Genomic DNA, 26,645 nt, shown 5'->3' on the forward strand with positions numbered 1-26,645 from the left:
CTCAACTCAACTCAACTTTATTTATATAGCGCTTTTTACAATTTTCATTGTTACAAAGCAGCTGTACATGAGACGCATTGAATACAAGTATGAATTCTAAAGTATCTTAATTCTTAATATTGATTTTGTCGTTGTGACGTTGCTTGGAATCTTCCAATGAGGAAGGCTTAGTCATGAATATTAATGACGTAGACTGGCGTAGTTTAGTAGCCCTCCAATGGCGAAGAGGTTGTTTTAATATTCATTTTTAGTCACGCTGAAGTGTTAATGAATAATAATAAAGCGGAATGTCGTGCGCTAATCCTCCAATCGACTTAATTATTCATTAGGTTGTACTGACGTGGCTTGGAAGCTTTTAATGATGAGAGCTTAGTTCATAAATATGACGAAAGCTTACGAACGAGTAAGAAAGAGAGTAAAACATACATTTTAACACTGACATTAAATACAATTCATCTTTGTTTGACATAAAGGATAAAATTGGCTTTATATTAACACATTTGTAGATTTAATGTCTGTGTTTTGGTAGTGTGATCCGTTTTACTATGTTATCAGGCAGAGTTTGAAACCGACCATGAGAGAGATGCGCTACCGAAAGAAAGAGAAAGACAATGTGTTTCAATACTGAGCCATTTTGAAAATTAAACATTAAGATGGGAATATGAATACTGCAAATGAATAAATATGTGGGAATGCTTTTAATATGCAATACTTGTAATATGTAATTAATACTTTTAACGAAGTTAAAGTCACTCGACAGAGGGTGTGTGATATTACATAAGCTATAGTGCCCTCTAGTGGCTAAAGACTTAACTGCACCCGAACTAAAGAACGTCACAGCAAGGATGCGCAAATTAGTGCGTTTGCGAATAATATAGACTCTGGTGATCTAATTTGTGTTAATAAATTGAAATATTTTAACGAAAGGGTTAAGGATATTTAAAGCAGTCCGGGTTAACAATTCAAACACTATCTTCGACAAGTTGATCCGTGAACTACAGTAGGCCAGTAGTGCAGTATTCATTTGCATTTTACCTTGTGATGGATTGGCTCTATAATGATGTTTCAGGCCTAAATGTAATACAAAACTGAAGAAGAAAATATATGTATACAGATCAAACTTCCGCCACTAGATGTCCCTCACTAGACAACACACCCATTTAAACATTCCTGTGATTGAAATTAAATGCATTTTTTTACTGCCCAGTTTACACTATGTAGTGCGTTTCTGAAACTCAATATGCATTGATGCTCATTTTAGTATTCTATGTTGTTCTAACATGACATCGTGTTGCAAGTGCTATTAAAGCAAATGTTTGATCTGTTACTGCACAATGTCACTATGAATAATGACTGTTGCATTGGAAAATACTCATGAACAATGTACAAAATAAATTTGCAACTTTACTTAACAAAAAAAACCAACCGAATCAACACATATTATTTTTGTGCAACATTTACATTTAGTCATTTAGCGGATGCTTTTATCCAAAGCGATTTACAGAGAGTTCAAAGAGCCACAATGGTAAGAGCTCAGTGGTAAGAGCATTGCCTTAACAACGCAAGGTTGTGGGTTCGAACCCAGGGGATTGAAAATACCTATGTAAAATGTAAAGGATAAAGCAATGTAAGTGCTTTGGATAAAAGCGTCTGCCAAATGCCTAAATGTAAATGTACTTCAAACAGGAGCAATAATACAATAGGTGCCTATACAAAGTTACTAGTTTCAACAAAAGCTAGACCAATATCTGTTGAGAGAAAGAGAGAGGGTTAGTGTTTATTTATTATTTTGCAACAGAAACACAACCTACTTTACATTTCTGCTTAATTTACATTACAGCCACATGCTAAACATGTTACAGTATAATATGAACAGCGGCAATAAGGGCACTAGTAAGGATGTATGGTATTATGAACACAGCTCTGTTTTTGATAAGCCCTAGAAAATAAAGTTTTCTTAATTTGAAGATATTTAAAAATTTTGTTACCAAGTTCCATTTTCACATTTCCGCATAAATTATCATTTATAACAAGAAAACGAACGTAAAAATCTTCATGTGTGTTCTTATTTGTGACGAAGTGTCTAAAAAATATTTGATGTGTACATCTGAGAAATGTTGGGCTTTCAGTTTCACTGCGAGCATGTCAACGATTGGATCACTGCACTCTTTTACACACACTCATGCCATGCTTTCACACTTGCTGATACATGTTTATATGTCTCCAGTTTCCTGCTCATGGACTCTCGATTGTTCTTGAGAAACTGGAATGTTGTTTAAAGAGTGATTTTTCTGGGGGACTGGTTATCAGTGTATGCTGTGTTTCTGATTTGTGCAGAAGTTGCTGCTTCAGTGTTCACCTCTATACACACGAGTTCAAGAGAAGTTTGCACACAAACTGTGCTTTTCACACTGAAAACATGCACGATAAAATCACCTTTCCTCTCAAAAGCGTTATTCTTTCCCAGAATAGTGACCCACAGATCTCCACGCCCAAGACAAATTCTCCTTTCAAAGTTCATGTTGACACTTTGACACTTCTTGAGCAGCAAACGTCACTCACACGTGCACAAACGCTCTCCTTTACAAATGAGATTCAATGATTTTGGCGTAACTAAAACAAAGTGCAAATTCATTCACAGCAGATTGCAGGGGTGGATTATTGTCATTTCTATTATGTTTCGTTGTCATTCTGACATTATGTTCGTCATTGCATTTATTTAAAACAGAAAAACTCACTAAGTTGTTTTCTTACAGTTAAAGTTCATTAAAGCCCAATTCCATCTGTGGACTATAGACCCAGTGTCCCAGTGGCATCTGCACTTCTCTGGGCTCTAAAAGTTTTTTGTCTTCCTTTATGTGTCTCATCCTCCATTTCAACATGGATGAACACTTCTGATTTCAAACTCCTATGGAGCCATTCAAACAGAGTCCTGGACCACACACACCCCGCTTTAACAACCCTCTGTGTCTCTTGTAAATCCAACAGACCTGCCCTCGGCTGTAGGAGAGGAAACAATACTTGATTTATAATAGACAGAAAAGACAGATTCAATAGTGACAGGAACAATAAGTTATTGAACAAAAGTATAATACTTTAACAGAATGTTTGCTACATTATTCTGCGATTGAATGCAAATATGCGTTTCAGATCTCAGTAATTTTATCTTGTAATGATTTTTTTATGATACACTTTTGTAATGAAATGCAACACATACTAAATATAATTTGTCATTATGCTTTTTCCAAATGACAATGATGAATTTGGAAAAATGTCACAGTTGAACTTTGAGATAAAAATATTTTTCATTTTGTGTCTTTCAGCCATTGTATATTATATACTGTATACTTCTTATGTACTGTACTCTTCTAAAGAATATCAATGAGACAGTTTATAAATCCAAATATTATATTAAACTGCGATGCAGATGAAGCCATCATGTTTGAAGCAATTATTTCATGAATACATCTTTTTGTGTGTGTCTTTAGTTTTTTAGCAAGTCTTTGTAAATCTATCTAAATGATTCTTAGTGAATCACAATTTGTAGAGACTGTGATAAAGAACCCAAATATGATCACAATATAACACTCAATACACTTAAAAACAGCTTATAAATACACACCATAAAAAACCCCAATACAAATACTTTGAAACATCCTACTTGTATTGTTCAGTCTATAATTTAAGTCAAATCTCAATTAAATTGTTTGCCAGTCCAAGCTGCGACGTGTCTCATTTGTGTTTGCAATCCGAGTGTCCATCAATGGTAGATATAACAAAACAGGAAGCTACAAGATCTTAAAATCTTTGTGCTAAATTGGATTACGTTCTCCAAAACCAGATCTAAATATAGGTGTGTATGTGTCATTGTGTTCATTCATGTCCATTCATACACAAGTCTCTAACCTGCATTGAGTTTGACCCACGGTAGCACATATGGACTCAACAAAAACACAGATCCCCAACCGATCAATAGAGCCATTACCTCCCCGCAGAGGACAACAACACGGCCCTCTGACCCCTGACACCACTCCCCCTATTATGACACCACCACCGTGTGCTCGCAAAGCCTTACAAGCTCTTTTCAAGCAAAGTAAACAAACTTTCAAACAGCAGATGTGGTTTCTCTGAATGGCTCAATGTGACTCTGTATTGATCTGGGTGAGTTTCATGCACAGCATTACAGACTCAAAGAGTGTTTGAATATTACTATGACCATGTTGAAATACATGACAGCAGTGTTTTGTGTGATTAAGATGTCTGATGACAGGATTTATTTAGAGAGAATAATTCCCTGGGCTTTTCTACACTTACTGTACCTGTTTGTCTGTGTTTTGTATCGATTTTATGACACCTTTTAAAACCACTCATGCCAACTTATTTCCAGACATTAAGACAAATGTGGTGATAGAGTTTCTCCTGAAAGCTCAAAGAGGCTGGGTCATGGGTTAACTTGTCGGAAATGTTTGCTGTTCTTAAGAATCTGAGCCTTTACATTAACCGCTTTTATGTTTTGCTTTACATCACAGTTTTGTGAAATGATTTTCCAAAGATTGTGCATCATTTTTCAAAGCTATTAGGTCTGAGCTTAGATTCAATTTTAAATGGGGCACATTGTTTTCAAATTCAGGATTTCTCACAGAAGATGTGTACTTTGACTTTTAAAGAAAAGTGACTGGAATGCATGATAATAAACAGGAAATAAATAACTTAAAATATTGTAGAAACGTAAGGGTTGGACTTTTTTGACTTGGAATAGTCAATAACCACCTAGCAACCACCAAAAACACCATAGCAACCACCTATAAAACATAAGCAACTGAAAAAACATAAGCAACTGAAAAGCAAACCCATCATACCCCTTAGCAACATTTGTTCTAACATTCGTCTGCTGGTTTTGAACAAACACACTTTTTTTCAAATAAAAGTAAATTGTAGACTTATTTATCCCCATTGCATCAAAACAAAAAAACACATTTTATAGAAATAAATTTCTTATTTATCTCCATTTTTGCATCAAAGCAACATTTGTACTAATTCGTAATTCATGAAACTATTGCTCTCTTACATAATAATGTCGTTTTTGTGACCACAGCTGTACATTTTTAACTTTTATTTGTCAAGTGAACAGATGCCTGTGACAGTTTGTACATTAAAATGATTGATGTGATGCTCAGGCATTGTAAAGAAGTCCCATACAACAAAATAAAGAATACAAATGGATAAAATATGAAGTGCAAACTATAAGAGCAGAATTAAAAAAGGAAGACAAAGATATGGAGTTGTACCGCCACTGTAATACAATATTTTAATGTTTTCAAATAACTAACAGCTGTGATCTATAGGTAAAATGCCTTCTTTTCTGTTAGTTTCAACTTGTCAGACCAAAACCAGACAGATAACACCAAAGTATGGTAGCATGACCATCTAGCATCAAGATGGAAAATCTGGCGCAGATCGAAGAGATACGGTAAAACACATTCAAGCACTTTTAGACATAACAACAAAAACAGGTCAGAGATTCACAGATGACACACCTTTTAAATAACAAACAAACAAAGACAGGCAGGCTCAGTGCTCGAGTTCACCTTTCAACAAAAGACATTTTTTCTGAGTCACTGTACAGAGATATTTGGGAAGCAAATATCATGTGGCACATGCTGGTGATCTATCAGGTGTAATTGTGAGTGTATTTCCTGTGGGATGACAGTATTTGTCAAGAACTAAGATGACAGGCTATTAAGGTGAGGATGGTTATTTCCGGAGTGGTCGAGAGACAGCTGCCGACTACTTTTGTATCAGATGTCTTGTAAAGATTTACGGGAAGCCTGTTAGTTCTAGTAAAAAAACAAAAGCCAGTGACAATAAAGCCAAACTCTTAACAGTTTCCACTGTCTCAGATAAGCAGATAAGTAACTAGACCCACTGACTCCTGGATAAATTGTATTTTTAGAGACTGTCTAAAGTTATTTTAAATGCTCTATTTCTGATCCAGATACATGATGTACTTGCTGTATTGCTATTTGTGTGCTTGGCAAGTTGATCTTTAGCAGCTATTCAGATATGTATATTGTTTATTTCCCAGCTTGGGCGCTGATGTACATTTAATATATGTTTAAATACTAATTTACGTTTGGCGTTTTATACATTTTTTTATATTTTATTATATTATATATTTTGGCTAAGAAAAATACCATTTTTAACTCAGCGGGGATGTTACCTGTTTAACTTCATTCTCTTGTAACCAGTGAGTCACGCTTTAAAGCTTCCTCAAAGTGATTTGTAAACGTAGATGAAAAGCTTCCATTTAAAGCAATCCACATGACCTGTATTAGGTGTCTTCAAGACCTAGGGAAGCTCTCTTTCTTGGTCTCGGTTCAGGAATCCTTAGCCTGAAGTGAGCTGTGATTGGACAGATCTCAAAGCGCACACACATCTCCTCTGTCAGCCCAAAGGGTGGAGTGGCTCTTTTGAAATCACACAGTCTAGGGATAGGCTGCGGAAAGGATTGGTCTACAACGATAGTTTTTTGGAAACCTAGTTTTAATCAGACAGCATTTTATAATTTGATTATTTTTGCATTATGCAATGGAGTTGTTGGTGTAGTTACTTTGTGGAGTAATTTGAAATTTTGTGTTCTTTGTAATATTTCATTGCGTTGCATGTGTATCACAAATCGTACAAAATAACGTTGACTTATTTATATATCATTTTATTTATTTATGGAGAAAATCAGAGAGATGTAGGTTGTCTTAATAACATCCCCGGAGTTTAAGCACCTTACATCAGAGGATACCATGCAAGGTTTTCGTACCCGGGCGGCGCGTAAAAGCGAGTGGCTGCAATGCGCTCTTACGCACCACTTCAACCCAGATCCCGGTGTGGAAAACGAGATCGTGGTCTTGGCCACCGGTGTGGACCAGTATCTCCAGGAAGTGTTTCATCACTTGTCCTTTTACAACGGCGATAATCTCGTGACGGACGAGGACTTTAGGATTCTGTGTTTAGTTTTGGGAATCTCCAAATACGCAGAGACAGAGAACGGCGAATCTGAGCATGAAGACATTTGTTACAAACTTCCTCAGGCGCTTAACTTCAAAGAGTTTCATGCACGGCTTTGTGCATTTTTCTCCGTTAAAGCGCAGGAAGGCAAGACTGGAGCTCGCCTCCCGGTTAGTGAAGAGACGGAACACATCGAGAGGGAGATCAGACTCCGGCATCCCCGAGTCCGGAGGAGAAAGTGTGTGAGTTTTGATCTATCTAAAGATTATCAGAACCGAAGGAGGTCGGTAAGAGAATCAGGACTGTCGCAGAATCACGATCAGTCACAGAGCTCAGCTGTGGAATGCAGGAAAACCACAGGTAAGAACATCAGAAAGTCACGTGATCTTAGAGCAGGTGCACCAGTTGAATTGCTGTATTGTCCCATAAAGCCTTTTGGAAACGTTTTATTCTATAGACTGAAGGAAGTGTGATGTCTTCTAATTTTAACTTTTGAATTTTAAATAATAAATAAAATAAAAAGTCATTACTGAAGGGCATGTTTTACTATATGTACTACAGTGCATATTAATCCTCATATAAGAAGGCAGGAGCAGCTCGAGCTGGAAAACGCCAGTCTGCGTGAGCTGGTGGAGGACCTGCGCTCGGCGCTGCAGAGCAGCGATGCACGGTGCATGGCACTGGAGGTGGCGCTCCGCCGAAAACAAGTGCCACCCCAACATACTCCTGCCGGTTCTCCGGAGAGACAGGACAGTAACGTCGTAGCCAAAGTAAAAACCAGACAATCCAAACCAGCGGAACGGGAAAGAAGAAGATCCACTAAAGACCTCTTGCGAGAGCTGGAACTGATCCGTGCCTCTCGTGACGGACAGCTGGAGGAAGCTATGAGGTTTAACCAGAGGTTAGAAGAGGAGCTGATGGGAGCTTACGAGGAGCTCGGCAGGATGCAGGAGATGTTAGAGAGTGTCAGAGGAGAAAACGCCCGCATCAAAAAAAGGGCGGAGGACGCGAGAGGGGCCCTGGCCGCCGGGTTGCAAAGTGTCAGGGCCTTACAAGAGCAGGCCCAACACACAGACCGGCTTCGAGAACAAGTACTGAGTCTAGAGGAGCAGCTGGAGTCGTTCAGGTAGAGCTTTCATTTTTTATGGGGTGTTCATATGTGGGAACAATTCTAAATCTCTACATGGGTATGTCAGGCAAAAAAATACAGATTACATTCACTTAAAAACAGTGAGGCAACACAGTGGACCTAAATCATCCCGGCTCCTGATAGCCAGTCTGGACCTGCTTTCTGTTGTAAGACACGCTGTCGACCACAAAGACACAGTCAGATGAAAACCCATAATCAGAGCAAAGTCTTGCATAACTTGTAAGGGTTTAATTTTGTCTACAGTCATCAAGTGATGTTGATGATTCAAGAATGAAACCGATTGACCGCTTTGTAGGGCATGTCGCAGACACGCTTGATCTTCCCTTGACAGATGATAATCACTTGCCTTTAAAACACAGCACTGCAGGCTTTCCAAACTCCTATTAGTCATTTGCTTTCAAGTGTGTTACTGTAAATCATTCAAAGATTTATTATTGCATTTTATTCCAAAAAGTGTCTTGATATAAGGAAAGATGTAAGCTGTGTGTCTAAACTCAAGTTTAAACATGTTTTGTAGACGCACACATAAAGGCCAACCATATTAATTCTGTACTGTAGTAAGCTTGCTCTCTAAAATATGGAATTAAAGGAATAGTCTCAATTTTGTCATCATTTGCTCACCCTCCAGTTGTTATAAACCTGTATGCATTTCTTTGTTGTGCTGAACACAAGTGAAGATATTTAATGAAAGTTGTTGAAACTAGTAACTTGGTATAAGCACCTGTTGTATTATTGCTCCTGTAAGACATTGGTTTATTGCTCCCTGAACTCTCTGAAAGTCGATTTGGATAAAAGCATCTAAATGACCTAATGTAAATGTAAAAATGTAAGTTTGTAACTGGGTCACCATTGACCCCCATAGTTGTCTTTTGTTCTACTGGGAGTGAATGGTGACCCAAAATGTCTTAGTTACAAATGTTCATGAAAATATCTTAATTTGTGTTTTTAACAAATGGAGGGTGAGCGAATGATGAAAAAAGTTTAGTTTTTGGGTGAACTATTCCTTTAAAGGTAAAATCTTTCATTTCTGTGACACTAGCATTCTCTCTGTCTGCCATTGGCCAGAACAACAGGGAGTCCCGCCTCAAAGCTTTGACTGATTTGCTTTAAATGCATAAAAAGTTGTAAGTTATATGCCAGCTAAAGTTGATATTAGTTCATAAAAAAACATCCATGCAACGCATGAATTAATGCATTTAAATACCAATACACTGATATGATAAATTTATGATTTAACAGAAAAATGTGAATTACCAAATAACCATTTACTGTGAGAAATGATTAATAAGCAGTGAAAAATATTTTTGCATTAAAGAACCATTTTAATAGTGTAAAATAAAAAAAACGAATAAACAGGATGAATAAATGGCGTGATGCCATTGCTGTAATAACACTAAATTAACCTTGAGATCAATCAAGTAAATGGTTGTTTTTATGAGACTCATAGCAGATTAATGCCTGGTTAATATTTTATTATTTATATCACAGACTGCTTGTGCGATGATGTAATGCTCATTCCACACCTGGTCAAACATGTTCAAGCCTGTCAGCTTCCTCGCTCCCAAAATCCACACTGTCTGCAAGGTCGACATTCATACATGTTCTTGCATTAACATCAGACGATACACAACCTGCAGACAATCCTCTGAGAGTCATGTGACCATCATAGTTGTGATTCCAACACCCTTAATAATAAAGGGGCTGCAAATGGTTCTGGTATTGGTGCCGCAAAGGACCATCACAACTTTGTGCAACATAAAGATGTTAAAGTCTCTTATGAAACCATTCAGACAGAAATGTGTTGAATCGTGTAGCACTATTTTTAAGGGTGAAGGTCACCTGCATGCATAAAAGTAAACATATTTGGTTATATTTACATGTTTTCTCTGGGTTGTTCTCAGGACCCAGTGCACCTGCAGGGAGCTAAATGTGATCAGGACAGAGAAGCTAGAGGAGAATCATTTACAAGTCTTCAGTAAAAGAGGTAAGATTGTAAATGATCCATCTTTGTTTTTTTCAGATCTTTGGTCAGTTTTATTGATGTTAGATGGTAACGTCACACTGTATAATAAAGCTGATAAAAATCTGTCAAAAAAACGAAATTTTCTGTAAACTGGAAAACCTTTTTTTTCCTGTAAAACTGTAGGATGCAAGGATATATATTTAATAGTTTTCCCCATTTTTCTTGTAAATGTGTTGTCTCAAAAATAAACTGTAAAAAAAGAAATCTTGTTAAATACTGAAATTTTCTTGCAGCTGGAACTAAAAATAAACTGTAAAATAACTTTTAACCTGTAAAATTACAATTTCCCCTGTTTATCTTGTAAATTTGCAGATTATCTTGTAAATTTGCAGATTATTTTATGTTTTTTTATCATGTTTAAAAAATACATTAAAAATCCGGAAAAAATGTAAAATATTGGGTTTTTAATTAAAAAAGAACAGAAAAACTTTGTTCAATTATTACTTTTTCTGACTTTTATATTACATATATATTTAATAAATGTCTTATAATTTAATGAGAGGTAATATGTTCATGTGATATCTCTGTAAAGAAGAAGGTCTTCAGAGGTCAGTTGAGGGTCGGGCAGCATCTGATGAGGAAGAGGAGGAAAGGAGCGTAGATGAAGGGCAGCTCTGCCTCCTGGAGGTGAAACGCCTGATCAACAGATTACACAACTGTGCAAAAGGGTATGTTTCATCCAAACAAATCAATCTCTTTTTCTGTCCATCTTGGTGACAACACAAACTTTATCTCGTGTCCTTCAACAGGTGTCAGAAAACTGCTATCTGTCACTGGCTTGTCTCTCAAAGTTCAGCCCATTGCAGAGAACTTCGAGGATCATCTGGATTGAGAGAAATTAGGGGGAGAGTATGGATTCCTGGTGCAGACGAGGACAGAAATGAATCATTGAGGGTGAGAGTTAAACAAACACTAAAACAATACTAATATTCTTGTTATTGGCATTGTGTTAGCGTCCCAAAGATCGTGCATTCGTTTAGGAATTGCACATACTGATAAAAATGTTTTAGTTTTAATGCATTTCATGCCATGAATTCAATGTAATTTGTGCACAAGTAACATCAGTTTTATGTTCTCTAACACTGGTTTGGCGATCTCTGTCACGCCCTGCAGATAGAAAAGAAAGAGCCGGATGGTTTAAGAAAAGATGTTCAGATGGTGGAGACGGAGAGAATGCATCATTCACTGCTGCAGCTTCAGCATAAAGTGAGTTTAATGGAAAATATTTAGATTTTGTCTGAACCAAAAATAAAACTGAACACTATCATACAATGCAATGCTTGACTTGAACATCTTGAACTTAAATAGACTAAAAATGAGCTACAAGTATTGAAAGTAAACAAGCAGTATGTCTATATCACTCTAAAACAGTTGTGCTTAAATTGAGACAACACACAAACTGTTCTGTTCCTTTTATTTATCAAACAAAAATCAACTAAAAACATTGTGTTAAACGTTACAATTACGTGGTAATAAAAGTACGAATCTGCAGATAGCATTGATAAGTCCACACCGCCACCTAGTGTTTAAAACTCTACACTGCATTCATCTGTTTTTAAAACCTATAATCTAAAAGTAACAAATTACTCTTTTTTTAACATAGAAAATTCCACGAAAGTCCTTGGGAAAAATTCTGATCGACACACTGGATCTGTGTAGCAGGAAAAGTCACGGTAAATTTGCTCAGCGTTCTTTACTTGCATCCTAAAGTCTTGGATAAGGTTGACGAGTCACTGTTTTCCCCACAGACTGTACTCCAGTGTTTCAGGTAGTGGACACATTGTGTCAACAGCTTCTCTCCAGTGACCTCGTGGATGGAGGAGAAGAGGTCAGTGTTGGTTCGCAACCCTCTTCGACCTCAGGTCACAGAAAGAGGTCCAGTTCCATTCTGATGTCCTGCTGAGAACAGTACAGATTTCCCATCGGCCCAAGGCCCACATCAAATGTGCTCTTAAAAGTAAAAAATATAACATTTAGAAAAACTACAATCTAATATTTAATAATTATGTCATGGAATGTGGTCAGTACAAGGTTAACAACCAACATTTGATCCCGGATCAGTTAAGGCTAAATCTGCAATTTTACATATTCTGGGATATATCTTCATTTAATAAATTGTATTTATTTCATTTATTTATTGCTATAAAATTGACATAAATGCTATAACATTGTTAACAGGACAGACCTCACATAAAATAAATAGCTCATATAACATTTAGGTCGACACAAAAAAACTTGACTTGTGAAAATTTAACTTTTTTAAAATGTTTTATTTCCTACCCTGTTCATGGAAAGTGCATTAGATCATTTTGTGCAATGTCTGCCAGGGAAACCTGCGCTCGTGCTATATATTATTTGTCGTTTTTAGACAATCGAAGTCTCCAACAGCATATTAAAAACGACATGCACTGCTACAGGTACAGCTGCGTCACATAGCACTTAATCTCTCTGACAAATGTTTTATGAACCTCTTATAAAATCATTTTATCGTATTTATGATGATATATTACTTCAAATTTGATATATTGCTTAGAAACATTAAAACATTTTTTGCAAAACATTTTCATTGTCACGTTTCAGCTTGTAGTTCATCATCATGATGTGAATGTCAGTGATATCTGTAGAATGTCACTCATATGATGTCATTGTATGTGATGGTGTCATTTTCGAAATCCACGGTTACAATGTTTCGTCTTATTAAGATGAGAGCAGGACAAAGCGTTTCTTTTTGAAAGGAGTTCAGAGAGCTGATATTGATACATTTATCAGTTGATACATAATTCAGTTGCAGTAACAAATTACTTCGTAACAAGTTACACCCAACAACACCGATAATCTAAATATGTAAATTATTGATATGCACTTAAGACACATTAGAATATAAACTTAATTCATGCAATGTGAATTACCTTGCAGGTTAAAAGATATTACAAAAAAATGAAAAAAGTGAAAGTTACGCATAAAACTTATTCTTATTTTTTTATGCCACTGGTAATCATCTCTAATACAATGACATTTTTAATGTGAGTTATCCAAAAACTTTAAAGGCTGAACATGAGGACAGTCATTTATTGAATTTATCTCTCGTCTGTTTGTAGTCGCTGGTTGCTTTGTAACGTGCTTTGGAGAAGGTCCAGACCAAACATCTGTCAGAAGACAATGACGCTCAGTCTCTGTCTCACAGATAAAGCACATTCTGTTCAGGACACCACATTGCTGTGCGATACCGGAACGTAAATTCTCCGGCTCGTGAATATTGTAAATAGAAGTATAGAAGGAAGGAGAGCAGAAATCATCAACACTTTCCTCCAAAAGTATTTAGAAACTATGGCCACAGTTTAAAAATCTTTGAAATACATTACATTAGAGTACGAAATAAGTGTCTTCTGCAAAGAGATGTTTTTCTCAAAACGCTTTACAAAAGATCTCGACAATAGCTAAAACTACTCAGATTTACACGGGAGGTCAAACATTCCTCGATGACCACCAAATGATCAGAATTATCCAGCCATGTACTTTAAATCAACATTTGACTCATTTGTGTCTCTTTCTGCTCCTTCAAAGAAAGTCTGAGAAAAACAAAACCTCTTTATTCTGTTAAGATAATGTCAGCGTTCAATAAATCCTTCAATTCATTTCAAGGTCACTGTTGCTCTTTCAAGAAGTTCCTCCATCCATATCCAAACTCGGTCCTCATTTTCTTCACGTTGGCCTACACCGATATCTATGTCAATCCCCTTTATTCCCTTCAATCCGGCTGAGCCTCGGTCATGCTGGAAATAAATCCGCTGAGGTGTGAGGCTGGAGATTTCACTCCTCTCTTATGAACGATAAACATTGTTCTTGGTCTGATAATCGAGCAATATCTCTGTGAGAACTTTCCAGATACAAGGCCGTTAAGAGTGATTTGTGTTTGTTTGCATGTATAACCTGTATCTGTTGATAGTTGGAATGAAGGAAAGCACACAGCGGGTACGAAATAAAATCTTATATTTTTATTTCCAGCAAATTACAAGTACCTCGGTTAATTCCCCTTGACAGTATCAGATTGAAGCAGCTGGGGCAGAAGATGGTGATATTGAAATGAAAACCAGACAAACTCATCTCAGATGTTTGTTTTGGGTGTTCTGATCATATAGGGGCTTATATGTATATTTTTGCTTTCTGGGTAAGTGTAGTAAATAGTAAATTAAAGTGACAGATTAATTTGTTCTATCTTCGTAAAGGTATGACATATTAGACAACCCACAAGCAAATATTCATTATTGTATAAATTGATTTTATGGGATTTTCAGTGGTCACGCTTTGGATAACTATACCACTGATATACTGTATATCTGCCCTGCTGGAACACAGCAGACAGGATGATTTACTCAATCAACATCAATACAAAATGAAAATCACATCAACAAATTAAAAAAAAGCCCATATACAAAACAAGAAGAAACCACACACACAAATCAGAGATCCTACAACATCTACGTGTCGAGCCTTGCGTGTGATTTGTTAAGGAAGATTATGCTCAATTCAATGAACCAAATTGAGTGTGAGGTTTTGCTGGATATTAGGCACCAAACTTTGATATGTTGTTAAAGTTTACCAAAGAAAAAAAACAATTACTGACAAATGTACAGTAAACATCTCTACTGGTCCAATGCAAAGAAAAAAAAAAAAACATAACGGAAACACAGAACAAAATGAAAAATAAACGACTCATTTATAGAATAAATATATTATGTACAAATAGCTTTGTCACATCTATAGAAATAAATAAACAAAGCCTCCCGTCCCCTGAAGAAATATTCACAACTATAGAGAGCTGTCATGGTAAACTGGCAGCACATGTTTAGTTGCACAGTAAGATTTAGGATGTTGAATGCACAAATGTGGCATAAAGTTTGCGGTACAGGACATGTGACCTCTAGTGCCAACTCATGACATTACAGTACATCTTGTGCACAGTGACCTATCTTATCTGCCAAGACGTGACCTTAAATCTCTTCTTTAAACACTAAAACAGACATTTTTGAGCAGACAAATCAATGTCAAAAAAAATTACAATAAAACACGCATTGGGAATATGCAAAAGATGTGGTTATAAATGATGCATTCATTATGCTTTGTGCCCGGCCTCATGGTAGACATCAGTCAAAATGTCTCTGTTTTTAAGACATATGATGTGTGAGATACCAACAAACGGAGTGATGTTTCTGTACAGCCCTTAAATACCGTAAGGCTAACGTTACACGTTGTTGAAGGTCAGTTTCTCTTTTAAGGCCTCACTAGATGGTCGTTTAGATGAACATGTCAATGGTCTGTCAGACTACTAGTTAGAGATTCTTCGTTTACAGTCGAGTACCGAGGTACGGATTAGCTTCTAGCCGTCCTGTTAGCTATTTCAAGTGTTTCCGAGTGGCATTAATCTCATAAGAAGCATTCGAATAAAACCATCTTCCTCCTCAACCAGGATAAAAGGGGATTTGAGAATCGAGCAAGGCTTCAGAGTTAAAAAACATTACAATCATGCGGTGGTAAAACAGCCCTTAAACACAAGTGTTCTTGCGAATTGTTTTAAGAAATGTACGTTTTTGCTTTTTATTTTAAATACATTTGAAGCCCTTTAAGCAGGTCAACATTGAAGTTCGTGAAAGTCTTCGAATAAACATGACATGCCTTTCACAAGCCATTTATCTTTAATAATTGTCCATGTTTCTGAATTACAAAGAATATTCAATCTGAAAAAAGATTTATTCATGAAAAGTGAAGTGTATTAACGTCTAGAGTTTGAAGGCAGACACAAGACTTTTAGTTTATTCTAGGAAGCATGTCTATTGTCAGGATTAACTTAAAAACATATTAATTATAATATTATTAATAACTGTTTTGTGATTTGAGTTGAAGCGGGTTGTATCTGCATGACTAGAAATAGCTGCCTTGGATTTTATTATGACAAGCACTTGAACCGACTTGCCAGAGGTGTCGATGCTGGAAGAAATGTTGATTTTGTGTTGACTTTAAAGAGTACGTTCATTCGGATATACATTCAAACTGGCACAGCATTTATAAACTATCATATGTATATAAAAGCCATCTCAGTCTACAAAAAATGCATCAACTTTTCTTGCCCCGTAAACGTGCGGAAGAGATTTCGAAGCTTGAATGTGGACTTGAGAAGCTTAAAACAATCTTTCTGACCCAGAAGACTCTTGATTGGGCGAAACTGTTGTGTACATGTCGGAAACGTACTGTACCTACGCAACGGAAACATAGTCTGATACTTTATCAAGAGTAAACAAGGCGAGACCTTCACAACTCAAGTCAGGGATTTCTGGGAAAATAATGAAGTTCTATTGTGGTGACCGCATCTCTTTGTGAGCTCAGACAGAACTACAGAAGTAAATTGGAAAAGCAGCATTTTGTGTTAAACATACAGGGTGATCACTACTTCATATTACAGTACTCTACTGTACATGCAGCATTTTATCGCAAAAAGGTCCCCGTTCAGCTTGCGTCTGGTAATTGACTAAGAGCGAGGCGACCTGACTTCATTTTTCAATTCGCTCAATCGTGGACATGAACCGCCTGGAGGATTTAAAGTCTGGAGGATTTAAACCTCGAGCATGAAAAAGATATTTAGGTCCCTCTGTGATGGTCCGGTGTTGTCTTTAGTTAACGAAACGCATTAAATACTTTAAACTTTTTATTACTTAATAATTTTAGAGCACTTGGTGATTAAGCATTCTGTGTTTGTTTGTTTTTTTGCCTCTCATGACACATTTCAAGTCAAGGTCGGTTTTAGATGCAGTCAACACGACTGGCTATAAACCGAGCCGAACATCCCCATTGAAAAATAATGAGGATCCGTGTTCACCCGGTGGCTAAAAAAACGACACAATTACAGCTCAATTCTAAAGCATCAATGTAATCATGGTAGCCATTGTAGCCATAACAATATAGAAATTATTTCTCTACGTGGCATTATAAATAATGACGTGTGCGTCTTTTTGACAGAGTCAAAGGGAAGCAGCGTGGATTAGTCCCCCACATCTGTGTCACGATCTCCAAGTAGCCACAGGATGTGGAAGCACAGGGCCAGGAAGCCTGTACCCAGCAGGTCTCCCAGAGCGGTCAAGTAGGGAATGGAGAAGTTGTCTGGATCCATCCCTCGACGCCACATCCAGTTCACCATCCAGTCTGCCATGTAGAGCAGAATTATCACCTAGATGGCGAGAAAGAGGATAAGGAGGATTTTATCAGATCGCTCTTTAGTAAAACCAAAACATCAATGAAAAGTAAAGAGGTGTAACGTGAATGTAGATTGTAGAGGTAAAATAATTTGGATTTGGGTCAATTTGGTGAGAGATTTTCCTGTAATATTGATTTTTTGGCAAAACTGAGCTCAATTTGTGACATTTTTAAGATTTTGCCTCTTTTTCTCTGTCGAAATATCTGAGACAACCGAGCCTTAAACAAAAGATTTGCTTTCTATTTCATTTAATTGATGTCTAAGAGAAATAATGCAGATATAACATACAAGTGTGAGGAGGAGATGCAAAAGAGATGAATAAGACATGGTAACACTCACAATAGGTGATGTCAAAAAAAGTGTGAATTTAAATGTGTGTCTTGAAATAATCGGGTCCTAAAATAGGCTTAAAAAAATATATATATATACCAGTAGTGGCAAATTGTGGTAAATTTCTTATCTAACCATCTGATAATATCATAAATAATTCAGCAACCATTTAAAATAATGCATTAAAATACACAATGGTCTCTGTCTCCTACAGGCAGATTTGGTGATTTATTGACCAAAAAAAAAAACATAGAATCAAAGATAATCATTTAACTGATATCCAATAAATATCATGATAATATATTGAACAATGTGAATACTTCATTGGTAATAGTGCAGTGAAAATGTATATCATATCATTACCAACCTCTCTGTTAGAAAACCAGTTTTTTTAAACAACACAAGACAGAGATGCTCTTCTATACCTGAAGCAGAGCTGCGGCCATGTAAAATGCGATGAAGACATAGGTGAGAGTGGTGTGTCCACCCTGCATAGAGTTAATGGTGTACAGGAAGACCAGGTGACCGGGAGCGACCAATAGGAAAAGCACTCGGGCGGATCGTGAATTGACACCTGATAGAAAACACACACAACATCCAGGTGTGTCAGAGTAAGTATTGTCATTGAAGCCTGACGAACACAATACAGCCAAATACGTTAATATCAATAAAACTGACATCATTGCTAATAATAGAGCTGATGGGTGTGTCAAAGCATATTTACCCAGAGGTCTATTTGTTTACATTTACCTGACCCGAAGAATGTGCTCCATGGCGTTGGACATTTTCGTGGAGTAGGGTTGGGCTCGGTTATGGGCAGGGCGTTCATGTGCAGGTAGGTCGAGATTCGACTGGCTTGTACCGCCGCTAGATTTCCACCCACACCTGAAGCAAAACAAACAAGATTAAATGGTGTGAACCAGTTTTTTGGGTGCATTCTAGTGTGGACTACTGTGAACAGTTTACAAAAACGCTGACGAGACACTCACCATTGATTACTGGAGTGAAAACCGCCATACCGGCGAAGTTTGGGTTGGACACGGTCTTATCCAGAATGAGGCCGCCAACACTGTTTCAAAACCAACAAAGATTTAAATATAGCAACACGCTACCATCAAACTCTTTAATGTGGAATGCTGGGAGGTTGTTGACTATCTAGAGCATTCCATGATGATTTATTAAACATCTGTCTTTGTTGGATAGGTATGGCTACAGTATGATAGACGGGTCACTTTCAGCAAACCATCTGTCATCAAGAAATAACCAAACAGAGCATCTTTATCATAATGAGTGATCGTTACCTGCTGATCGCCATGGCGATAATGACGGGCTCCCATCCCGAGTACAGCACTTCCCGCGTGGAAGGTGTTCGCCGGGCGATGAGGACCCAAATGGGCGTGAGGGCAACGAAGAAGGCACAAACCATCGGGTTGGCATAGTTGTTGAATTCTGTCAGGAAAGAGAGAGTTCAGATGTTTATGTTAGTTAAGAAAACACAACAATTATCAAAATTAGGTCCTATCTGGTATTCTAAGCACATTAACACCAATGTTTTGCATTTAAGAGGGTTTGGATGTGTGAGGTTTGAAAAGAAAAACGTAAACATGCAATTATTCTCTTCTCATATTCGTGTTCTCGTCACTGTTAACATCTCACATTTAAGAATATTTTGAGAACCAGAACGTCAAAGACATTTCTACCATTCTGGATATAAAGGTCAGCAAAGTGTGTACATAAGGAGGGACTGCGAGGGCTAAGTACACTATGTGACAAAAGAAGTCCAGGAGGCCGTTTACTTAAGAACGTTTTCAACTAAAAACTGAAAACTTTTTAAAAGTTTTGGCAGTTCATTTACATATCAATGACGTTTTGGGGGATTGAAAATGCAAACTTTTGAAAACGGGTCTCAAACTGCAAGTTTTTGAAAAGGACAGCGTTATCGTAAACTCTGAGACGGCGTTTTCTAAAAACAACGATGTCATAAGCATGTGTATCAAGCGTTCAGTCTATTATTCCCAAAACAATAATGGCGGCTTCCATGCTGCATGTTTGTGCCACGTGACATACTTGTTATTATTTCTCCGGCAAAAAGTATATTTACTGCAACACTACAACCTATTTATATACACAAACCATAAACACACACTCGCCGACAAAGTGTATTTGCTTTTAGCTTAAAACACTGGCCTGGCATCCATAATACAGACTTTTTATTTGTTTTCTCGGATCCATGTAAATACAGATCGTTTTGATTATGCTGTCGTGTGTAAGTAGAACTTTAAAAACGTTTTTCATCGTGTAAACGTACTCTAATAGACAGCCAATAAGAAACAAGAACCCTAAGATGGGAAACACCGCAGGAAGTGGTTTACACAGGCTGTGTCCCAATTTGGGGGCTGTGGCTTTGATGGCTGAAGTTTAAGACAGATGCGTCACAGCAGCGCGACTGAAGGCTGGTAAGGCTGTTTTGATTCAAAGGTTGCTTCAAAAGCATCAACAAAATGCAACGTTATTTCCGCAAGTTATTAAGGATAGAATGAATGTATCCTTCACCGGTTCGGCTATCCCGAGATTCATTCAACGGCTTGAATTTTTTTAATAAACCATCAGAAATTTAGTTAAATAAAAGTATGTAATTCACAAAAACGGTCAATTTCAGTGTTTAAATATTAAATATGGTGTTGTTAAGGTAACATCATTGGTGCATTATTGTGTTCTTTTTACTTGTAAGGTTGGTTAATTTAATAAACTATTGGACTGTTGTAATTTACATACACGTGTCATATTCTCAAAAATAAAATATCATTTTTCTGGCTCCGTATTTGTTTACAAAAAGTCAGAAACGTCTCTGCTGTGTACTGCTGTCACTACGCAACTAGTGACACAAATCACGCCATTAGGAAATCCTCCGTGAGATTAGACGTCTCATTTCAGTTCCCTCCATGGACTTTTGAGGCTGCGTGCTTTGAAAACCAAGTCCTCGCTAGTAAGTCCGTGACCTTTAAGGTTGCAGCCCCCTGAATTGGGACACAGCCGCGGATACGTGACTCAACACGGTGAGTCAGGGGTATCTGATCAAATGTATTTCTCCTAAATTCAAAGGTAAACAGACACCACATGATAATTCTCACCGGGACAAAAGGTGAACGCCACCATGACACGCTACCATAGAGACTTTTACAAGAAATAGTTCACCCGAGAACTCTTCCTCATCCTTTTGTTTATCCAAAGCGGCATGACTATTTTTCCAGGGAAAGGGAGATGTTGGGTAGAATGTTAGTGACCGACTATCTCAGTCTTTATTCACTTTCATTGTATGAATAAATGAATAAGAGACGAAGAAGAAACATAAACAGGATGTTATAAAACAGTTCTCTGAAAACAGGTGTACTATATAAAGACTTCATGGACAGTAATTGAAGCATTTAAACCAATCTTCCAAATAAAGGTGTGTGTAAAGAGAAATAAGGTTTAAACAGTTCTGCGAAGTCATAAATCTTATAAAAACTTTTGTATGTTTACATAGATTGTGTATGTGATATCTTTATGATTTCATGGCTGTATCCTTTATCTTTGACATCTAAGCGGAACTCACAGTAGTCCTAAAATACAATGTAGTAAACAGTGGTAGTTTATGCATTACACACAGTTATACTACACTACCAGATCCCTATTTTGAGTCACAAAATGCTTTAATAGTAAATGCCGAACTGGAAATAAAGCACATGTCTGGCGTCTTCACTTACCCAGTTCTTTATATAGTCCTGTGCTAATGCCAGCCAACAATGTCAGCGTGATCAGATCACCCAAACTGGCTGCAATGGGGGTAGCCACGTTGTCTGGATTGATGCCCACCTTCCTGGAGGCGATGATAACCCCGATCATGATAAGACCTGGAAGGAACGCCAGAGGAAATATTTGCCGTATTAGTGTTGAAATGGCAGAATTAACACAGGATCTTGCGTCGGTCACAAACAATAAGATCAGGCATTATTTAGACTTTGCTTCCTCCTGTTTGGAGGTTATACATGCACTTTAGTGTTGAAATAAATGTTCCCAGGTTCAAAAAAGCATCAGGTGGTTTTCATCATAGCTAGCACAAATTTTTAGTTTTTAAGTTGTGAAAACGCTGTTATAATGTTTTTCCTAAGTTTACAGCAACAACACATTACACAAATATCAACATTTTTCAGCTAGCAAAGTGACTCAAACATATCAAAATGAAGTAAATATCTGCCAATCAGATACGAACAATAAACCTGGATTAAGTTTACTGAAGTTAGTTGAAACTTGAATACATTTATTTTTCAAGCAGATGTAAACTCTCATAATTTGAAAACTTTATATCTGCAGTCATTTTTCTTTTCAAGTTAAAATATCTTAAATTAAGATTTTTTAGCTATTTGTCCTGACAAGACAAAAACAAGACAAAAATTTGTAAGTAAGATTTAGTTTGCTGGGTAATTAATACGATTTTGAAAAGGTTTTGGTAAAGCCGGAACTGAAGAAAAAACAAACAATAATAGGATCATCATTTGCGGATATACCATCCCTGTAAAGATGGTTAAATAAAAAAAATCATAAATCAAGATCCATTTACTTGAGAAACAAAACAACATATTTAGAAAAAAATATATATATATATATCTGCCAATCGGATGAGAAAAGTGTATTAAGCTGAAGTAAGTTGAAATCTGAATTGAAACCCCATTGGCAGATGGAACTTAACTTATAAACTTAATTTTAACAATTGTTTTTTAGAAAACAAGATTTTAGATTCAAAAGTAATTTTGCATCTTAAGTAAATGTTTCGTGACTTAAGAATACTAAATAAGAAATTTATTTTAGCAGAGTTTTTGATGAAACAGATTTGGGTTTTTATAAAGCCGCAAGGTTCGCCTCTCTATCGCCATCTCTGTTTGAAATATTAATTGACAGTTTAACTTACAAACTTACATTTTTTATGAAGTCGTACATCATAGTTCAACAAATCATTATTATAAAGCAAGGAACATTTTTTAAGTACTTGCAAATTAACAGATTTGTGATTTTTTATCAAACAAAGTTATGGCTGTAGGTAAAATACATATGACATGTTTAGCACATTGTGTCATAATGTTTTCACATTTTCCCCCAAAATAAAACAGCTTTATTTATTTTTTATATATTTTTTAAATATTTATAAATATATATTTTTTAACTAAGTGTATTCATATAACACATTACTCCACATATGTTCTCACCTAGCAGAAGAGAAGCGATGAACGCGGTGGCCACACTGCTGGCACAGAGCAGGATGGCGTGCCCAATCTTAAAGTTGCCCTCTGGAATCCAGCCAAAAATGACAGCGGCGATAGACGCCAGGAAGCCCACCACAGTGGCCTGAACCTGAGGGCAGAGAGGGTCACGGTGAACCTCACACACCTCCGTCTCTACAACCATCATCCAATAGCCAGTTCAAAGTCTTCCGTCCTGTTCATGTCACGTTAACTTTGTTCTCTTTTATCATCAGTGTACACATGACATTACTGGATTTTGGGGTTATGTCCAAGAAAACGTCTGTCTAATTCATACATAATCGTTCGCTCTAGTAGCAATGTGGAAAAGACAAAGCTCACACGATATGCCACTTGATTTAAAAAAAGACGTGGATGCGTCAATAACAGGATTTATATTTTTAGAAAGTGTCCAACCTGAATAAGTGCGAGGTTTCCCATGATCATATTCCACATGTCCTTTGCCGAATCCATGTGTCCGATATTAGCCTGAAGAGAGAACACAGGAAATCCATTTACGACCATTGCACAATGTACTCACTTTACACACAATTCACATCACTGCTGTGGCTTTGGAGACAAAAGAAGATATTTTAAAGAATGTAATGAAACAACATCGGCTCCCATTGGCTTCCGTTGTATAGACACTGCGACATTTCTCAAAATATCTTCTTTCTTGTTCCACAGAAGAAAATCATACTGATCCGAGACAACCACAGCCCCGTCATTTTACCCTCAGAATAAAACAATGAAACATAATCTATGCATATTGCTGGCAGTGTTCGAGAGGTGCCTGTGGGCCGAGCTTCCAGCAGAACAAACAGCGGTCAGTTCACAAGACAAAAGAGCGTTTGATGAGCTGGACAGATGCATCTCATCTTGCTCTCGCTACTTTTCTCATCTCTCACAGCACACAGTGTCATGTTGAGTGGTTCCGGCTCTAGAGACAGGATCTGTGTCATGTTCGAGGCCCTCCCTGACTTGGACAAGCACAGCCGGGTCGACATTACCTGCCACAACACCGTCTTTGCGTCCTAACTAAGGACACTTATTAAACAAAACTGGAGTGTTGCGTCTTTTAAACGTGAGGTCAAACATATGCACTCCCAAAAGCTGGCAATGCAACTTCAAGAAACAATTTAGCAGCGTTAAACACCGGCGTGTAAAGGAACCAGGGCTTTTCCTGAATGAGACAGGAAGTAGAATAGCGGGAGTGCGTGGCCAGAATGCATCTCGCCAAGGCTGACGGGCCCAGCGGTCCCGCTTAGAAATTCAGTCCACCTCGCTGCAGTCTTTCATTACGTTTCAAAAGAGTTGTAGTACTTCTGTGCTTCCTGTGAACTCTGTCGCTTAACTTCTTCAAAAAACTGAATTACACGTCTCTGCATGAATGAACTAGATTTTTAGTTGCTGGAAAAAAACGTGAGTGTTACTTTCCCATGCATGACACAATGCCATACTTCGTGGGTGGTTGCCAAGGCGTTGCTATATGGTTGCTAAGGTGATCGGAGTCGTGGAGAGTGTTTTCTGGAGCTGCTGAGGGTTTATGGATGGTTGCTTAATGGACAAAGTCAAAAGATTCCAACCTCGAATCCTACAGATACTTTTTGGACACCTGCAACAAACCCCTTAAATTCAATCCATTTCTTTTGCCTCTCTATTGCCTTTTTTGTTTAAACCTAAAATTGCATGTTTTTAAAAGTACAAGTTTCATGTACTTTAATTACATCCGAATACATTTTATTGAATTAAATTTAGAGTTACTCAACGAATAATCGCACCCAGAATAAATTATATTGTGTTTACATAATGCATGTCTGTGTATGGTGCATATTAATTTTGCATTTGTGAACACCAACACATACATGTTATACACAAAAATATTCAACAAAAATATAAAAAGGAATACATGTTTATTTATATATGTGTATACATTTTTATGTTATATATATATATATATATATAAAGCTTATATATATATAATATATATATGAAGAGTTTGGTTCCATAATGAGATAATCATGTTTTTTATTGTGCCTTCAAACTGCAGCTGGTTTGTTTTGTTTTAAGAGATAATAACAAAAAGACAATAAGAACATGATAACATAATAAAAAACATGATCTCATTTTGGAACCAAACTCTTCTTATATATATATAATTATATTATTATTATATATAGTGGGCAAATATTTCTTTAATATACGTATGTGTTTGGGCATGATTAATCGTTGAACAGTCCTAATGGAATTGAACTGTACATCCTTATCTTTACATAGACTAATAAGATTTCTAGCAAAATCGTACCGATTCCAGATTTGCACCATTAATGTTTTGCATTTGGCTTTTGGACTCTAAGTGTTCAAGGTAAGTCTATTTAAAAATATATGTTTCATCTCTAAATTTATTATAGTTAGAGGTTTGCCCCAGTATAGTAGGAGCTATAGAAAAAGTGTCATTCTCCTTTCCAAGAGATGTTCACTTAAAATCCCAATAGGTGCTTTAGTAAGCATGCAAACAATATTAGCCTGTTCTGTTCACAATAACGAAAAAAGCATCAATTTTATTCTTTTTCCGGCCATCTGATTTCTGTTTTGGCTCCAACTACAATGGCAACAAATGAACACAACCATATTAGAAATATCCTGCCCGACAGGATAAAGGAGAAGGCAGGAAAGAATCACATGTGTGTGCGAGCACAAGAGCTCCGTGAGGCCACAGGAAGGAGCTTTTGAGGACGTGCCAACTGCCCACTAAAGTGACCCCACTCCAGCGGTCACGGCAATTCTTCCACAGCGCGTCCTGCCGTGTGTAGCGCTCACACACACAGCGTGAGCGGAAAAACGGAGCCGGCTCAGAATGGGAGGCACCTCTGTTGTTGAACCTGCCGTTCGCTGATAACTGAAGTGTTGGTTCAGGGTTATAAGCCTGCCGATATTCTGCAAGGCGATAAAGCCCCTCGTTCTGAAGCACACACGCAGGGAACCCCTGACAGGGAGAAGGTGGAGACACGTAGCATCTAATCTGCTTTTGGGGTTTAGATAAAACTGCCACGGATTAAGTGCAACGCATTGTACTGCAGAAACAAGATCCAAGCTCACATAACTGGTAACACTTTGACAAACAAGCTGTCATGAGCAGATGAGGTGTTTAAGGGATATATATTTAATTGGACTAACAGAGTGAGTCTACTGTATGAGTCACTTTCCAGCAATTGTGAAACGCCACAAAGGATCTTTGGACGAATAACAGCTTTATTTTGATATCAACTTCTTCGTATTGTATTTTGCCCAAGTATTGTTGCCCGAAACCAACATTTTTAAACAAAGTTATATCCTCCAATCCAAAAGTTTTGCCTGTATATCGCCACCTCTGTTTTGAAAGCTGCGATAAAAACAAGGTTGTCACATATATTTTTGTTACTTTTCCTACTTTTCCTTTTTTATTCTTACACATGTGCACATATTATAGTTGTGTTGCTAAAAAGTAAATGTGAACTTATATTTGAGGTCTGACAAAGTGAACAGGTTCTGTTAGACCATTTATGGTGAAATAACAGTTTTCATCTCAATCTGTGTGATTTTGAGCGTTGCTGTGTCCCAATTCGCCGACTTATACTA

General features: G+C 37.1%; 2 protein-coding genes across 4 annotated transcripts in view; one reads left to right on the top strand and one right to left on the bottom strand.

Moving 5' to 3' along the window:
• Positions 1-17,325, top strand: si:ch211-112f3.4 (EF-hand and coiled-coil domain-containing protein 1). 2 transcript variants are annotated; one of them, XR_008904984.1, is made up of 9 exons: positions 1-7,362; positions 7,564-8,128; positions 10,054-10,136; positions 10,708-10,843; positions 10,925-11,069; positions 11,289-11,381; positions 11,779-11,848; positions 11,924-12,132; positions 17,187-17,325. XR_008904984.1 is itself a non-coding variant. In XM_056734654.1 (8 exons), the coding sequence occupies exons 1-8, from the start codon at positions 6,798-6,800 to the stop codon at positions 12,076-12,078; spliced, it is 1,812 nt and encodes a 603-aa protein (XP_056590632.1). In that variant the 5' UTR covers positions 1-6,797; the 3' UTR covers positions 12,079-12,735. The 2 variants fall into 2 exon arrangements, 1 of the variants encoding a protein (XP_056590632.1); XM_056734654.1 differs by lacking the exon at positions 17,187-17,325 and having other exon boundaries at positions 11,924-12,735.
• Positions 14,149-26,645, bottom strand: part of slc41a1 (solute carrier family 41 member 1) — a 26,506-nt gene continuing 14,009 nt past the window's right edge. For both annotated transcript variants that reach the window (XM_056734656.1, XM_056734655.1), the window contains exons 4-11: positions 23,445-23,516; positions 22,995-23,139; positions 21,498-21,644; positions 19,053-19,200; positions 18,741-18,820; positions 18,502-18,636; positions 18,177-18,325; positions 14,149-17,394 (exon numbers count right to left, since the gene is read on the bottom strand). In XM_056734656.1, coding sequence (XP_056590634.1) covers positions 17,209-17,394; positions 18,177-18,325; positions 18,502-18,636; positions 18,741-18,820; positions 19,053-19,200; positions 21,498-21,644; positions 22,995-23,139; positions 23,445-23,516 — 1,062 coding nt within the window. In that variant the 3' untranslated portion in view covers positions 14,149-17,208. The remainder of the gene's footprint in view (positions 17,395-18,176; positions 18,326-18,501; positions 18,637-18,740; positions 18,821-19,052; positions 19,201-21,497; positions 21,645-22,994; positions 23,140-23,444; positions 23,517-26,645) is intronic.

The sequence above is a fragment of the Triplophysa dalaica genome, chromosome 21 (assembly GCF_015846415.1).
Source record: "Triplophysa dalaica isolate WHDGS20190420 chromosome 21, ASM1584641v1, whole genome shotgun sequence".
In the NCBI taxonomy this organism is placed as follows: Eukaryota; Metazoa; Chordata; class Actinopteri; order Cypriniformes; family Nemacheilidae; genus Triplophysa; species Triplophysa dalaica.

Coding starts and splice junctions, on each gene's coding strand:
- si:ch211-112f3.4 (XM_056734654.1), top strand. CDS start 6,798: ATGCAAGGTTTTCGTACCCGGGCGGCGCGTAAAAGCGAGTGGCTGCAA. Junction 10,844..10,924: donor TTACACAACTGTGCAAAAGG/GTATGTTTCATC, acceptor GTCCTTCAACAG/GTGTCAGAAAACTGCTATCT. Junction 11,070..11,288: donor ACAGAAATGAATCATTGAGG/GTGAGAGTTAAA, acceptor CACGCCCTGCAG/ATAGAAAAGAAAGAGCCGGA.